At 55.1% G+C, this 13,785-nt stretch overlaps 3 protein-coding genes across 5 annotated transcripts; 1 reads left to right on the top strand and 2 right to left on the bottom strand.

The window, feature by feature from the left end:
- Window positions 1-158: 158 nt before the first annotated feature.
- On the bottom strand, window positions 159-2,519 carry LOC115905328 (V-type proton ATPase subunit e 2). The gene is made up of 4 exons (XM_030951549.1): window positions 2,390-2,519; window positions 2,260-2,307; window positions 1,904-2,049; window positions 159-1,638 (listed from the first exon to the last, which is right to left on the bottom strand). Exons 1-3 carry the CDS (start codon window positions 2,491-2,493, stop codon window positions 1,956-1,958), a joined length of 246 nt encoding a protein of 81 aa, XP_030807409.1. The 5' UTR covers window positions 2,494-2,519; the 3' UTR covers window positions 159-1,638; window positions 1,904-1,955.
- Window positions 2,520-2,661: 142 nt separating this feature from the next.
- Window positions 2,662-7,929, bottom strand: LOC115905093 (cytochrome c oxidase assembly protein COX15 homolog). The gene is given in 9 exon segments (XM_030951186.1): window positions 2,662-2,963; window positions 3,225-3,338; window positions 4,225-4,379; window positions 4,690-4,771; window positions 5,252-5,419; window positions 6,660-6,846; window positions 7,068-7,190; window positions 7,701-7,879; window positions 7,882-7,929. Coding segments are annotated over 9 exon segments (1,188 nt in total). The 3' UTR covers window positions 2,662-2,831.
- Window positions 7,930-8,000: 71 nt separating this feature from the next.
- CUTC (cutC copper transporter) lies at window positions 8,001-12,872 on the top strand. 3 transcript variants are annotated; one of them, XM_030951152.1, is made up of 9 exons: window positions 8,001-8,064; window positions 8,386-8,457; window positions 8,528-8,587; window positions 8,694-8,903; window positions 10,049-10,084; window positions 10,466-10,599; window positions 11,191-11,218; window positions 11,619-11,724; window positions 12,275-12,698. In XM_030951152.1, the coding sequence occupies exons 1-9, from the start codon at window positions 8,001-8,003 to the stop codon at window positions 12,384-12,386; spliced, it is 822 nt and encodes a 273-aa protein (XP_030807012.1). In that variant the 3' UTR covers window positions 12,387-12,698. The 3 variants fall into 3 exon arrangements, with proteins under 3 accessions (XP_030807012.1, XP_030807014.1, XP_030807013.1); XM_030951154.1 differs by lacking the exon at window positions 8,528-8,587 and having other exon boundaries at window positions 8,050-8,064; window positions 12,275-12,872; XM_030951153.1 differs by lacking the exons at window positions 8,001-8,064; window positions 8,528-8,587 and having other exon boundaries at window positions 8,318-8,457; window positions 12,275-12,872.
- Window positions 12,873-13,785: the final 913 nt, after the last annotated feature.

Here is a 13,785-nt window from a genome sequence, read left to right as displayed (position 1 = left end):
GCCTGCCCCTGGGAGAGCCCCCCCAGCCCAGCCCAGCTCTCAGCCCCAGGACAGGCCAGGGCTGAGCTGAGCTGTGCACACAGGCACAAACTTTCCCTGGGGCTGGAGCCCCACTGGTGGTCCAATGAAGTTTGTCCCTTTACAGAACTCAGCTGTTCCCATTCCTGTAGCAATAAACAAACCCCTTGAGCCATCCAGCACTGTCTCATTTCCTAGGGAGCAGCTCCCAGCAGCGATGGCTCCTGGCTGGTGGCATGGATGGGTGTCTGCATGGCTGCACAGCTCTCCTGCTGCTTCCTGCTGCTACTGTGGGATGATGGAGCTCCTTTCCTGCCAGTGTTCTGATTCCAGCAGGACTGAGCTTAACTGACCTGGTAGCAGCAAGGGGAGCTTGATCCAAAGCAAACTGCTGGGATCCTTGGAAACAGCATCCTTTGCTGCCCTCTTCCTAAGAGGAAAAGCCTGCTCACTCAGAGCCCCTCCAAGATGTTGGTCTCTGCTTTTTACTTTATTCCCCACCTGAGTCTTAGCTGCCTGGCAAAGAGGCTGCTGAGCTGCTCCAGCACCATGGAAATGGTCCCAGCACAGCTGCAAGAGGCTGGGCAAGTACCCAGTTCTCTCTCTAGCACACACAGTTCCTTCCCTGTGACCCTGGTCACACAGCATGAGCACACAGGTGCCATCAAGGATAAAACTTTCCATGCATTAGTGTGCTGCCAACCTCCTGCTCAACAGCTAAGGATCCCAGCCTTGTTCTCATGGTGCAGGAACAGTATTGGGGAAAGGAAAGGTGACTGAATAAGGCCAAGACTTGTTCAGCCTCAAAGCAGCATGACTTACTAGAAAAAGGTTTTATTTCCACAACACAAGTTAAATGACACAGACAAATAAATAAATAAATACAGATAAATTATCTGATAAATAAGGGGAAACCTGAAACACAATGCCCTACTTGGCTCGTCTCAGAACCTGGACCCATCTTGTTGTGGTGGAGATACCTAAACACTACTGCGGCTGCCTCACTGCTCAGGTGGGAGACAGCCCTCTCTTCATCCCTGCCAGCAGATCCCAACACCTCCCTTACCACCCCACAGGGGGGTCTGCATGCTCCTCCAGGGTCAACCCTTTGTTCTTGCACCCACAGCCAGAATCTGCCTTAGCAGGGACCAGCCCCACCCTAGGGCACTGCTCACTCCACAGGGATGCAATGGCTCCTGTGTTCTCATGCAGACGGGCAGCCAGTGGATGTGATGACCAGGGACAGGGCAACTAGTGGGGCAGCTTGGGCTACGAGCAGGGGTTTCTTGTGGGGGCTAGGGCTGAACACACCAAGAGGGCAGGACAAGCACTGCTGGGGCAGGATCTGCTGGCACCACACACAGATCTCCCACAGGATGGTGCCCAGTCACTGCAGCACTGGGCCAGCTGAAGGGATCTCTCCCTGGTAGCATGGCTGCTCCTAGGGCTGGATTAGTAGGCCCTCATCCAGGGATGCTGCCTGTCGTGCTTGGGGGCCCAGCCATCCATTGGTCCAGGCTGCAGTGCTCCAGGTGTGCTTGGGCAGCGGGTCCAGCCTCTGTCCAGCACCTCTGGGGGCTGTTTGGTACAGGAGGGTAGAGGCTGGAACAGCTACAAGAGCTGGGGGTGGGAGAAAGGAAGAGAAGTTAGCACCAAACTGCATTCATGAGGGAGCTCCCACAAATTTGAGAACTACAGTGCTTGATGTGCTCAAGCCCAGCACACAGCCAGCAGCCCCACACTGGGACCAGCTCGGCACAGCCACAAGGCACAGAAGCCAAAGCATTCCACCCAGCCCAGCAAGGGCTGAGCTGCAGCTCCCTCCCCAGCCAGATACAGGCAGGCAAGCAGGGACATTTGCCATCCCAGCTCCCTGGCCACTCACGGTGATGGATTTGATGGGGGTCTCTGCTGAGGCGCCAGCTCCTAGGGACTGCTCACTCCCAGAGGAAGCGCACGTACCAGATGGTCTCGTTCTTCAGCTGCGGCCCGAACAGGGGGTTGGCCTGGGCCAGGATGGCGATGAGCCAGCTGCAAAGGGACGCAACCCGCCGTCAGCCCCCCGGCAGGCCCAGAGCGCCCGGAGCGGCCACTGCCCCGGGAGCGATGGGCCCGGGAGGAGGCGGGCCGCAGCCCGGGGGCCAGCCTCCATCCATGGAGGACGCTGGGCAGCAGCCACCGGTCTCGGTGAAGCCAGGGGGGATGCGGGGAAGGGTCCCGGGCCCGGCCCGCGGTACTCACAACAGGTAGCAGCACACGGCGGTGGTGACCAGCATCGTGATGATCACCCTGCGGAGACACCGGCGTTAGCACGGCAAGGCCCAGCTCCAGAACCCCCGACCGCGGCACCCCCCGAGGAGCCCCCACTCACCCGCGGTTCGGCCCCTTGGGCACGAACCAGGGCGCGGCGATGCCCACGAGGCCCCAGAAGGCGGAGAAGAGGACGAGCGGCAGCGCGAAGCTGTGCGCCGTCATGGCCGCTCCGCACCGGACTGCGCCCGCCCGCCGCCCCGCCCCGCCCACCGCCAACCCGCGCCTCCCATTGGCCGATCCGCTCGGCCCGGCCCGGATCCGCTCGGCTCGGCTCGGCTCGGCCCGGCCCCCGCATCGCTGCGCAGCTCGCTCCGCACAGGAGCACCCAGGCAGACACAGCCGCTTCACAAACTCCTTTATGTTACAAAGCTCGCACTCGCACCCGCCGCCCCCCGCGCCAGCCCGGCTGGGCGCACACCGCCCTGCGCACCCGCGGCTCGGGGCGCGGCCGCCCCTGCGTCCGGCGGAGCGGCTCCAGGAAGGGCTCCCCCGCCGGTGCGTTACTTGGGAACTCTGCGGAGCTCGCTCATGAGCCACAGTGCCATGCTGAGCAGGGCCAGGGAGCCCGACTGGTGCGTAGCAGCCACAGGCGTAGGGACATAGAGCAGCAGGGTGCTGATGCCCAGGCCCACCTGCCAAGAAGGGAGAAGAGGTCAGAGCACTTGTGGATGCACCACGGATACCATGCCCAGCATAACGTGTGGTGTTAGAAAGGCTCACAGCCACACCATGAGCCACCCCAAATTCAGAGTGTGCATGCAGTATGGTGAGGTGTGGGCTCTAGGCAACTCCACTCTCTGCTCCGGACTCCTGGAGCCAGCACAGATCCAAGCGAGGTCAGGTCTGCCTTGTGAATGTGCTACAAAGGAGTAGGAAAAAAATAAGGGCAGTACCTGCATGCAAGCTACAGCCAGTAAGGAAGTCACAGCCATCCTGGTCCTTCGAGGCAGTGGGATCTTCCTCGAGAAGAAGTACAGTGCTGTGACAGCTGTGACGGAGGCAATTCCCTACAGAAGGGAAGGGAAACAACCACCCTTCAATGAAAGTTCAAGGGAAATGGGTGCAGTGGCCTTTGGCTGTGCCTTCCATGCAGTAAAAGAAATTGTATTTAACTAAAGAAATGTATTAATGGCCATGACCAAATCCTAGAGCTCCCACACCATCAGTTAACAACCCCGAAATTTAAGTGAAGTTACAGAGACTTTTAATTTCCTCCAAATGAATGCTTTACTTTTCAACAGCTTCTCCTCATTAACTCAAGTCATTAGAGATTGTGTCTGCCCCTTCCCCAGCTGCCACCTTGACAACTGAAGGTGGAAGCTGTCATCTGGAAAACTGATCTCACTTCCACCACTCAGCTGTAGTTCACCAGCATAATCTTGCTGTGCAGGTCACCCAAGGTGATCCAGCTTAATCTTTCTTTTTCAGTCTCAGCCACAGCTTAGTTCACAGCAGTGCTGCCGGTGGCATTTAATATGTGGATTGCTCTAACTAGCTGAGATGTACTCAGAGGACACTGCTGTGCAAAACAAGTTCAGAAATGCTGCAGGAAGCATTCAATATCAGGATTTCCAAGTCTTATTTCACACAGCTTTCCCAGACATTTCAATAGCAAGGGCCACCCAGACTGTAGCTCCTTATGGGAAAGGAGAATCAGAGAAACAAAGTGTTACTTGCGCAGGAGGAAGAGCTCCTTAAGGAAGAAGGCCACACTGAAAATAAAAAACAAACTAAACTTCCCCTTCCTGCAGAAGCAAACTGGTAAGACGCTCTCAGGCCCTTTGGACACCCTGGAAATCACTCAAGCTGACAGAACCACAGCCCAAAGAAGACAGCTTGGCTGCAGGAGGCAACCAAGAAGCAGCCCAGACTTATCAGGAAGACAGCACTTACCAAGATCCTGTGATCAAACTGGACAGTTGTAGGATTCTCAAAGATATTTCTCAGCACGGGGGAGAAGGCAAGGAGATCATCTGGGATCCAGCGCTCCCCCATTTTGGGGAAAGAATTGTACACAAGGCCAGCATCCAGCCCTGCCACAAAGGCACCTGCAATTCCAGAGCAGAAGATGAGACTACCAGAGTAGACAAAGGTGTCACTCCAGGTTGCACAGCTCTCATTCAAGAGCTCAGCTTGATCCTGAATTGCTTTTAGCAAGATATACAGAGATCACATAGCACAGGAAGGCTGGAAGGTGCCTCTCCACCTGCCCAGACCAGTGAGGATGTTCTTGACTGTAAGATCCCTGACAGCAGCAGCTTTCCCAGAGAATGGATGGGGCTGCTCACAGAACAGATGAAAACAACCAAACGAGCAGAGAGGAACAAGTCACAAAGTGGACAGCAGAAAGAGCTTTACCTGAAAGAGCAGTAAGAAAAATGAGAGCTGTAGTGCCATGAGCATATTGTCTCAAGCGAAGGAGCTGTTTGGTTTCTGGCAACTGTAAAATAAAAAGAAAAGAAGAAAAAGAAATAATCAAGGCATTTCCAGTGCGAAAAGCCTTCACAACACACAGAGGCCAAGGGGTTGGCCTGTATTTTAGAGGGGGATTTTACAGACCACCACACAGCAGCCATGCTTCAGTGGTCTCTCAAAACCACAGCTAATCAAGTCCAGCTCTGCAGAAACTGAAGTGGCCCCTGGACAGTTACTGGCACAAATAATTTACCCCAGCCAGGCACACCCCTGCTGAGCTTCCACAAATTCTGAGACTCATCACTTTGACCCGAACAGCACAAGCCAAAGCAAGTGTCCCATAACCAAAAAGTTTACAGGATGGGTATTTGTAACACTGTAAGGATCAGATCAGAGTCAGGAACAGAGACTACAAGAGAGGCACCATCAGCTTTTACACCCTTTCCTTACCTTCATCACACCCCAGCCCTCTGAACTGACACTGCCCTGAGACACCACTGCATACCTTGTGTTGTGGAAGCAGCAAAGACAGCCCTGTCCACAGGCTGGCAGAGTACAGGACCAGTGCAGAGCCCAGGTGTGCTGCCAGGCGGTACTGACTGACCCGGGGGATGTCGTACGAGTCTGGCTTCTCTTCCAGACCACTCTTCACCATGTACCATCCCAGCAGCCCCTAACAAAACAGGAGAGGGCTCAGGGCCAGACAGAACAGAAGCAGCCACTAAAATGGGATAAACATTAGGGGCAAAGCAACTTGAATACTCTACTTTCAACTAGCTACGAGCACTGACTGTCATGGCATAACTGACACCAAGCTATCATGAATCCCACTGTCTTCGTTATGCTGAATCAGAAGATACCAAACTGACAGAGGGCAGGTTTAGATTAGATTTTGGCAAAAAATTCTGTGCTATGAGGTGTCGCCACATTTCTCTTCACAGAGAAAAGCAAGGCACAATTTTTCCCAAGAATATATCTGGGTTTCACATTCTCTGAACCTCGGAGAAAGGAAAAACGATTCTTATCTTATTTGCTGTGCCTGTGTTTGTGCAAAAGTAGAATGCAATATGGAGATTGTTTACCCAAAGTGATGGTGTTTTGTTTCCTTGGCCTATCAGGGCCAAGTGTGTGTGTGTGTGTGTGTCAGGGTTGTCACTGACAGTCACAAGATTCTGTGCAGTGGTGTGCAGTTGGGTGCTTGGCCCAACGTTCAGTTTAGATGTAATGTAATATACTGTAGAATAATATAGTATAATAAAGTAATTAATTAGCTTTCTGACATCAATGGAGACCTCCTCATCATTCCTCTGCTTTGTCAGGGGCAAAAATATCCACTATAGTGAGGGTGGTGAGCACTGGAACAGGATTCCCAGAGAAGTTGTGGATGCCCCTCCCTGGTCAGGTTGGATGGAGCTCTGAGCAAACTGGTCCAGTAAAAGATATCCTGGTTTGGGGGCTAAAACTAGATGATCTTTAGGGTCATTCAGTGATATTCAGAGGGGGGTGTCGCCCTGATTTTTTTAAGATTTTCTAAGCCTTCTGATGTTTACATTCTTGTAGCAAACTTTCTCACACACTTTCTGTAAATAACTTACTGTTTTGCATTCTTTTGTGGAGGAGGAGAAATTTGATGGACTGTTGGTTTGTCCAGTGTCATTGGAGAGGTGGCACTTTCACCCTCCAATCCACTGTCACTTTTGGAAAACTATAAATGTTGGAATCAGAAAATAAACTTCCCTTTTTTTCTTCACCTTGAGAGCAGCGGTGTGTGCGCTTGTGTTGTTTCGTGTCCTATAGCGACAGGGGGGCTAAAACTGGATGATCTTTAGGGTCACTCAGTGACATTCAGAGGGGGCTAAAGAGGATGATCTGTGGGTCACTGAGCGGCACTGAGAGGCTCTCAGGGCTCTCACCTGGAAGCAGACGAGGGCGCAGAGGCCGAGCACGCGGCCCTTGAGGGGCGGGCTGAGGCAGCCGCGGTGCCAGAAGTAGGCGGCGGGCAGCAGGTAGGCCAGGCCCACGGCGCGGCCCCACATGCGGTGAGAGTACTCCATGTACCAGATGAACTTGAACTCTGGCAGCGTCATGTCGTGGTTCAGGCTGTTAAGGGACAATAAAGCAACTGTTTCACAGCCCCCCACTGAACTCTGCACGGCATGGGATTGCCTTCCTCAGAGAACGGCGGGGCCACCACCAGGCAGGCTTTGTACACCTTCCCAGTGACTTCAGGAAACATTTTCCTCCTTACCACAGTTTTATGAGAGGCTCAGTCGCAGGAGGGATGCTCTCGGCCCACCCTCCTTCCAGTTTTGCACACTCACATTTTAAACTCTGGGAACTGCTGGTACTTCTGGAACTCTGCTTCCCACTCCTGCTGCGTTCGGGGGGGTTTCATCTCCTTCACCAGGTGCCAGTCGACCATGGAAAGGCCTGATTCTGTCAGCCTGGGAGCAGAGACACCAACAGGCACAACTCACTCCCTGGCAGTCAGCAAATCTACGGAACTGCAGCGAGAGCTGTGGGCTGCACAGCAACCCAGGAGCTGGGACCTCGATGTCAGGATACTCTGTGGTAACTCTTAAAACCCTTGTCCAGACACTCCTTAAGCCCACAACTAGGAACAGGATGGAGATCAGAGAGTCTGTGAGTGACCACACCTAAAATGATGATCAGTGTGCAAGAGCTGCCCCGCAGTGGCACCCACAGTCTATGAACAGTCTCCGCGGTACTCCCAGCCCTATCCCACCACGGCCCCTTGCAGACAAGAAGGGCAGGCACGGCAGGAGACCTCACAGGCTCCCCCGGGGCGGCTCTCGGTGTGCGGACAGCCGCAAAGGGTCACCGGACAGCCGCAGAGGGTCACCGGCGGCGCGGACCGGAGGGCACACACGGGCGGCTGCCTCCAGGGCCCCGCTCTGCGCCCCTGCCGGCTGGGCTGGGGGTGCGGCGCTCACCTGGTGACGCCGCCCAGCACCACGGCACCGGCCACGGCGCCGCTGCAGACCAGCAGCCATCGCCCCACGGCGGGCGGCGGCGCGGCGGGCTGGGGCGCCTGTTGCAGCAGGCGGCGCGGAAGGCAGAGCGGCGGGGGGAGGCCGCCGTGCGTCGGCGGTGCCGGTGCCGGTGCCGGTGCGGGCCCCCCCGCAGCAGCCACCGGGCCCCGCCGCGCGCCGCTCGCAGCATCCCGAGCCACCCCGGAAGTGTCGCCGCCGGAAGCGCGGAACGAGCACTTCCGGGCCCGCCCGGGCGTCGCCATGACGATCGCGCGGCGCGTGACCGGCAGCGCAGAGCAGCGACCCCCGCGCGCCGCCAGCGCAGGTGCTGAGGGCGCGTGCGGGACGGGGGCGGGGCCCGCGAGGCGGCGGGGGCGGGGCCGAGGCGCCCGAGGGGCGGGGCTCGCTCGCGCCACGCGCCGGCGCGGGCGCGCCCGGCTCGCGTCCCGCGCCTCCGCCCGCCCGCGCGCCCGCCCTCGCGCCAACGGGCGGCACGGGCCCGGGCCGCGAGGGGGCGGGCCCGGAAGAGCGGGCGGTGGTGGGCGGGGCCTGAGGCGGAAGCGGGGCGGGCCCGCGGCGGGGCCGGCGCGGCTCGGGCGGGCGGCATGGGGCGATCCGGGGTGACCGCGCCGCTCCCGCCCCGCAGGCATGGACGATGGGTTCCTCATGGAGGTGTGCGTGGACTCGGTGGAGTCCGCCGTCAACGCGGAGCGCGGAGGTAAGGCCCGGGAGCCTCGCGGGAGGGGGCGGCAGCACGGCGGGGCCGGTTCTGACGCGCCTCTCCGCAGGTGCCGGGCGGATCGAGCTGTGCGCGGGCCTCGTGGAAGGAGGGACCACCCCGAGCATGGGTGAGCCGCGGCCGCCCCCGGCCGCCTTCCCCGCCGGTCTCCCTGCGCTGGGCTCCCGCCGCGGCCGCGCCCGGCCGGTGCTGAGCCGCCCCCGTCCCGCCGGCAGGGCTGCTGCAGGTGGTGAAGCAGTGCGTGCGGGTCCCGGTGTTCGTCATGATCCGGCCCCGCGGCGGGGATTTCCTCTACTCGGACCGGGAGGTGGAGGTGATGAAGGCCGACATCCGCCTGGCCAAGCTGCACGGCGCTGACGGGCTCGTGTTCGGGGCCCTCACCGAGGACGGGCGCATCGACACCGAGCTCTGCACGGCGCTGCTGGGTGAGGGCGAGCTCTGCCAGGCCGAGCTCTGTGCCTGGCGGGGCTGTGGTGCTGCTCCAGCTGGGGCCGTAGAAATGTACTGAGAGCTTCGGTCTGTGCATCGTGTCTGCGGTCTTGCCATCTCTTTCCACCGTGTTCGGTTTCGTGTCCTGCCTTAGCTGTGAGACATTGAGCACTTTAGAAACTTTGCAGGCCGAGGGCCGCAGCCCCATGTCATTCACACAGAGTTTGGGGCCACCTGGGACATAATAGCGAAGTGTAGGAAGGCTTAGGTGAGCTGCTTTGACCTGTTGAATTGTCTCTCTCGTTTTCTTTGTCCTTTGTTCTTTTCCTTATGTCCTTGCTGCAGGTGTCTAGGATATGTATCTCCTGGACTTTGGCCTTGTGTGTAGCTGGCAATTCATCTTCATTTTCCTCTCTTAACACACACAGGGAGAAAAGGTTACAAGAGAGAGGTGTGAACGCATGAGAAGCTGCAGTGGGAGGCTGTTAGCCCAGACCACAAACGTGCAGAAGGAAATTCTTTTTCTTGCTGCATGTTTTTTGGGAGCTACAGCCAAAGCTAAAGAGGCCTGGGCCTTTCCCTGGTGATATGCTACTGATATGAAGGGGAATGTGCTGTAAGGAGTGCAGCAAAGGACAAGGGTCTTGCCAGGACTTAGCAGGGAGCAGGCAGATATCTTTTTGTAGAAATAAATTAGCTTTGCTCAGTAAGTAGAGGACCTCTGGTGTGGTCTGAGAGCAGAAATTGTAGGTAGTGAAAGAAATCACAAAAATCAGCTCCCCTGCTTCCAAAGAGCAATGGTCTTGGCCTTTCCCCAGGTAGATGATACAACTTCCCTGCTTCCTTCCTGCCAAGAAAGTCATCTGTGATGGGAATGAGGGTTCTGCATGTCCCAGATAGGATGGGGGATTTTGGTGTTGCCCATAAAACCGAAAGTTTGTTGCTTTCTCAAAGGGCAGAAGAACTCTTCTCCACAAAAAAGCCTGGATGAGCAGCACTGTTCCCAGCAAGAATGGGGACTCTCTGAGCTCCCCAGAAATGGCTTGAGAAGCCTTTGCCCTCCTCTGTGTCCTGTGTGTTTCTGGTTGTAGCACAAGGGACTCTGTTCCAGCCCTGGCTGACCACATGTGTTCTTTTGCAGCTGTGTGCCGTCCCCTGCCCGTCACGTTTCACCGCGGTGAGTCTGCCGGGGCAGCAGCCCTGGGCAGGGGCCACTCTGTGTGTGTGTGTCCCACTGCTGGGGGAGGGAGGGGCTGGGAGGGAGCTGAGCTTGGTCTTCTTTGGAGAGGGAGAGCTCTGCAGGCTGTGCTGTTCCCCACAAGAGAAAAGGTCCAGGGGGCTCAGGTTTGGGAGCTGTCTCATTGCCCTGTGAGAGAGGAGGTGTCTGAGGAGCTGAGTATGCCCTGGCACTGCTGCCCGGGGAGTGTTACAGTCAGGAGCTGTGAACCCAGGCCGTGAGCAGCACCCTTCCTATCTCTGCCTTTGGGGGAGCTGGCTGAGGGACAGGGCTTGAGCACAATGAACTGAGTGATTTCTGAGCTGCTGTTCTGGTCCTCAGCATTTGACATGGTGCATGACCCTCTGGTGGCACTGGAGACACTGATTTCCCTGGGCTTTGAGCGGGTGCTGACGAGTGGCTGTGACAGCTCAGCACTGGAAGGATTGTCCTTGATTAAGAGGCTTGCAGAACAGGTGAGTGCTTGCTGTGCTCTGCTGGGTTACTGTGGCTGCTCCCTGGCACTGCCTGCAGTCAGCTGCTTTAGGGTATCCCTCATTTCTGAGAGGCAATTCCGTCAAGGAGTGCTTGCCTTCCTTCTCTTGCTTGGCTTTAATCTGTTTCCCCAGGTCCATGTAGGCTGGGCCCTGAAGTCTCCCTCAGCAAAAACTGGTTGGGTTCTTGCTTGCAGATTTGGGGAGGGTGGTGGGAAATGGTTTAAACAGCTGGCATGATGAGGCCACACAAACAGCAGAGTGAGGTCCCTGCTGAGTGTCTCACAGTTCCTTTTAGGAAAGTGCAACAGGTGAGGTACCAAGGGGGCATGGAGAGGTAGGAGGGAATGGTGACAGGTTGTCTTAGCTGTACCTGCAAGTTCTTTTCCACTTTTCATTTTAGAACATGAATAGTACAAAAACCATGGGTGAGAGCACACAAACTGTAAACCATGGTGACATCCATGAGCTTATGGAAGGTGCTGCATGTGAGGTTTCTTTGCTGCCTCACAAACACACATGTGGATGTGGTCCTCAATAATATCACTGACATGTATGTTACTCTTCTTTCAGGCAAAGGGCAGAATTGTGGTGGTGCCAGGTAATGTTTTTTGTCATCTGTACCAGGTCCTGCAATCCTTAGCCTTTCCTTGCTAGCCTCCTTGCCCTGGATTCCTTGCCCTGGAATCCACTTTCTGATCTGGCTTTCTGAGCCAGCTGCCCAGGAGGAGCAGCTCCTGTCCTGGTGTGAGTAAAGGCCATGCAGCCTGCTGGGGAGGGCAGAGCCCTGCTCTATTGCTCCCTGCAGGATTTGGGGACAGCTCTGGATCTGTGGGAGAGCATGAGCCAAGGCTTCTCCCGTCCCTTTTCACTTGCCCGTGTCTCTGCTGTCCCAAGGGCTGTTTTTTCCCTTCGGTGTATGTGGCTCCTGTCCCTGAGTGGTGAGGTCCCGGGGAATAGTGTCACTGCTCGGTGTGTGACATCGGGCTTGTTCCCACCAGGAGGTGGCATCACGGAGCGCAACCTGCAGAGGATTCTGGAAGGCTCCACTGCTTCTGAGTTTCATTGCTCTGCTCGCTCAGCTCGGGACTCAGGGATGAAGTTCAGGTAACTGATTATTTGTGTTTATTTTCACAGAACTCTGTGAGGGAAAGGCTAATGAATGTGAGCATGCCTTTGTAGAGCTGGCATAATTTCAAACAGCTTCCTGAGTGCTAGCTGTGCTTTTCTGTTTGGGATCATGGTGCCTGATATTCTGCAGTGTATGAATCCAGCAGTGCTCCTCACATGGATGTGAGTTCCATGCAGAACCAGATCCTTGGGGCATTTCTCTTGGTACTGCTGCCCTAGGAGTTCTGAGGGCTCTTGGGAAGGCGGGTTGTGGTGTAGTTGCCTGAGACTTTTAACATAAGTACGAAGGATTTGGCAAGCCAGTGGGATGTGTTTCTGAAAATTGAGTGAGGAATGGGCTATATTTGTCCATAGGTCTGCACTTTTTTGGATTATTGTTATTTCTGTTACTGTCCCAGCTTAGGTTTGGGTGACACCATCTTTGGCCAGTACTGAAGCTAGGGGAACTATGGGGGTGTTTTTCTCGGTGGATCTTACTCCTCTGTGTCCCCAGCAGGTCACCACTAATCACTGGTTTTCCTGACAGAAACCCGAACGTTGCCATGGGAGCGTCCTTCTCTGCCCCCGAGTACTCCATAAAGGTGGCAGACGTGGCCAAAGTGAGGACCCTGAACGCCATTGCCAAGAACATTCTGTAGTGGAGGGCCAAGAGCACAGAGACTCCAGGGTGTGCCCTGGCACACAGACTGATGGGCACTGCTTCTGTCCTCAGGCTGCAGAGGATGTGCACTGGGTGATGGAGCCTGACACCTCTTCCCTTGCCTTCCCCTCAAGTCCCTGGCCTGGAAACATATGTTGGCCATTTTAAATAAAAGGACTCATTTCCAGATGTTGCAGCAGCAGCAGATGTTGGGCAGCATTTGGGAGGAAAGGAGATGAGCAAGTAGGGGGACTGAGTTGTATAGCACTGCATGTGATTGTCAAATAAACACTGCAGCTGCCCCCCTCTTGCTGTGCTTTTCTAGAGTTTGTTTGTGTTTTCAGGTAAGACCACGACCCATGTTGCATAGCTGAATTAGGACCCTGCTGTGCCAGAGAATACAGTCACATCCAGAAGGCCAGGGTGGGAAACACCATGGCTACAGCTGGGAAACAAGGCCAGCTGTGGTCAGCCAGCAGCAAGGTGGGGATTAGCAATGCAGCAGGTGTAAGTGGTGAGAAGCACCTGGCTGATTGGGTGAGGAAGCTATGAGCCATCCTGGGCTGTGGGTCCTCAGTACTCAAGGTGGGGTTGGTGTGTGAGATTTCTTGGGAGGACAAACTGCTTTTTCTAAGAGAGTTTCCAGGTCCTTGTCCCAACATAAACTGCTTGTTTTCCAGACAGTGTTTGGGGAATGTGCTTGGTCATTGCTGCCTAGTCAGGATTGAAGTCTCAGACTCAGCTACTCTGAGTGAAATATTTAAATGGTATCAGAGGGTACATTAGAAGTGTAGAGACTTAGAAGTAAAGCACCTTTGTCCATCCTGCCTGCTCTTCTGTAAAAGATCACAAAGCTGAAGAGAATCCCTTTGACAGCCAAGGTAGTGGACCTCAGGACACAAATGCAGGGTACAGATTTCTCTTCCAATCTTGGCAATAGCTTACAGCCTGTGAGGATGTATGGAAAAAATGTGATACTTGACAAGGTGGCAGCACCTTTGTCACTTAAATAGAATCACATTATTGAAAACCTATCATCAAGACTATGTATTTTCAGTTTAAAGGGTACATCCACCTTTTCACATGGATCCATCGGAGGTATTGGTGTCTCCCAAAACACCTTGGGAACTTAAGTTCTTAACAGAGGAGCTGGGAAGGGAATGACTGCATAGTGCTGGTGTCAGAGCTTGCTTCAGCACTGACAGATATATGGGCTGTAGGAAGAATCCAAACTTGGAAAGATTGATTAAATTTTTGATTATGGTCAATATAGAGAGTTCATAAGAGTTCATGGCTTATATTGAGATTTTATGAGTCATGGTCGTGATTATGATACTGGTAGCTCTGTTAAGATTGGGCTACCAGTATCATAATAATGATAATTAAGGTGAGAATAT

The sequence above is a fragment of the Camarhynchus parvulus genome, chromosome 6 (assembly GCF_901933205.1).
Source record: "Camarhynchus parvulus chromosome 6, STF_HiC, whole genome shotgun sequence".
Lineage (NCBI taxonomy): Eukaryota > Metazoa > Chordata > Aves > Passeriformes > Thraupidae > Camarhynchus > Camarhynchus parvulus.
The sequence above is the reverse complement of the archived record's forward strand: the minus strand, read 5'-3'. Positions and strand labels throughout refer to the sequence as shown.

Excerpts from the sequence above, each read along its gene's own strand:
- CUTC (XM_030951152.1), top strand. The coding sequence starts at position 8,001 with ATGACGATCGCGCGGCGCGTGACCGGCAGCGCAGAGCAGCGACCCCCG. Across the intron at positions 8,458-8,527 it reads CGTCAACGCGGAGCGCGGAG|GTGCCGGGCGGATCGAGCTG; the intron begins GTAAGGCCCGGG and ends GCCTCTCCGCAG. Across the intron at positions 11,725-12,274 it reads GACTCAGGGATGAAGTTCAG|AAACCCGAACGTTGCCATGG; the intron begins GTAACTGATTAT and ends TTTTCCTGACAG.
- LOC115905328 (XM_030951549.1), bottom strand. The coding sequence starts at position 2,493 with ATGACGGCGCACAGCTTCGCGCTGCCGCTCGTCCTCTTCTCCGCCTTC. Across the intron at positions 2,308-2,389 it reads CCCAAGGGGCCGAACCGCGG|GGTGATCATCACGATGCTGG; the intron begins GTGAGTGGGGGC and ends GTGTCTCCGCAG. Across the intron at positions 2,050-2,259 it reads GCCGTGTGCTGCTACCTGTT|CTGGCTCATCGCCATCCTGG; the intron begins GTGAGTACCGCG and ends GTCCCTTTGCAG.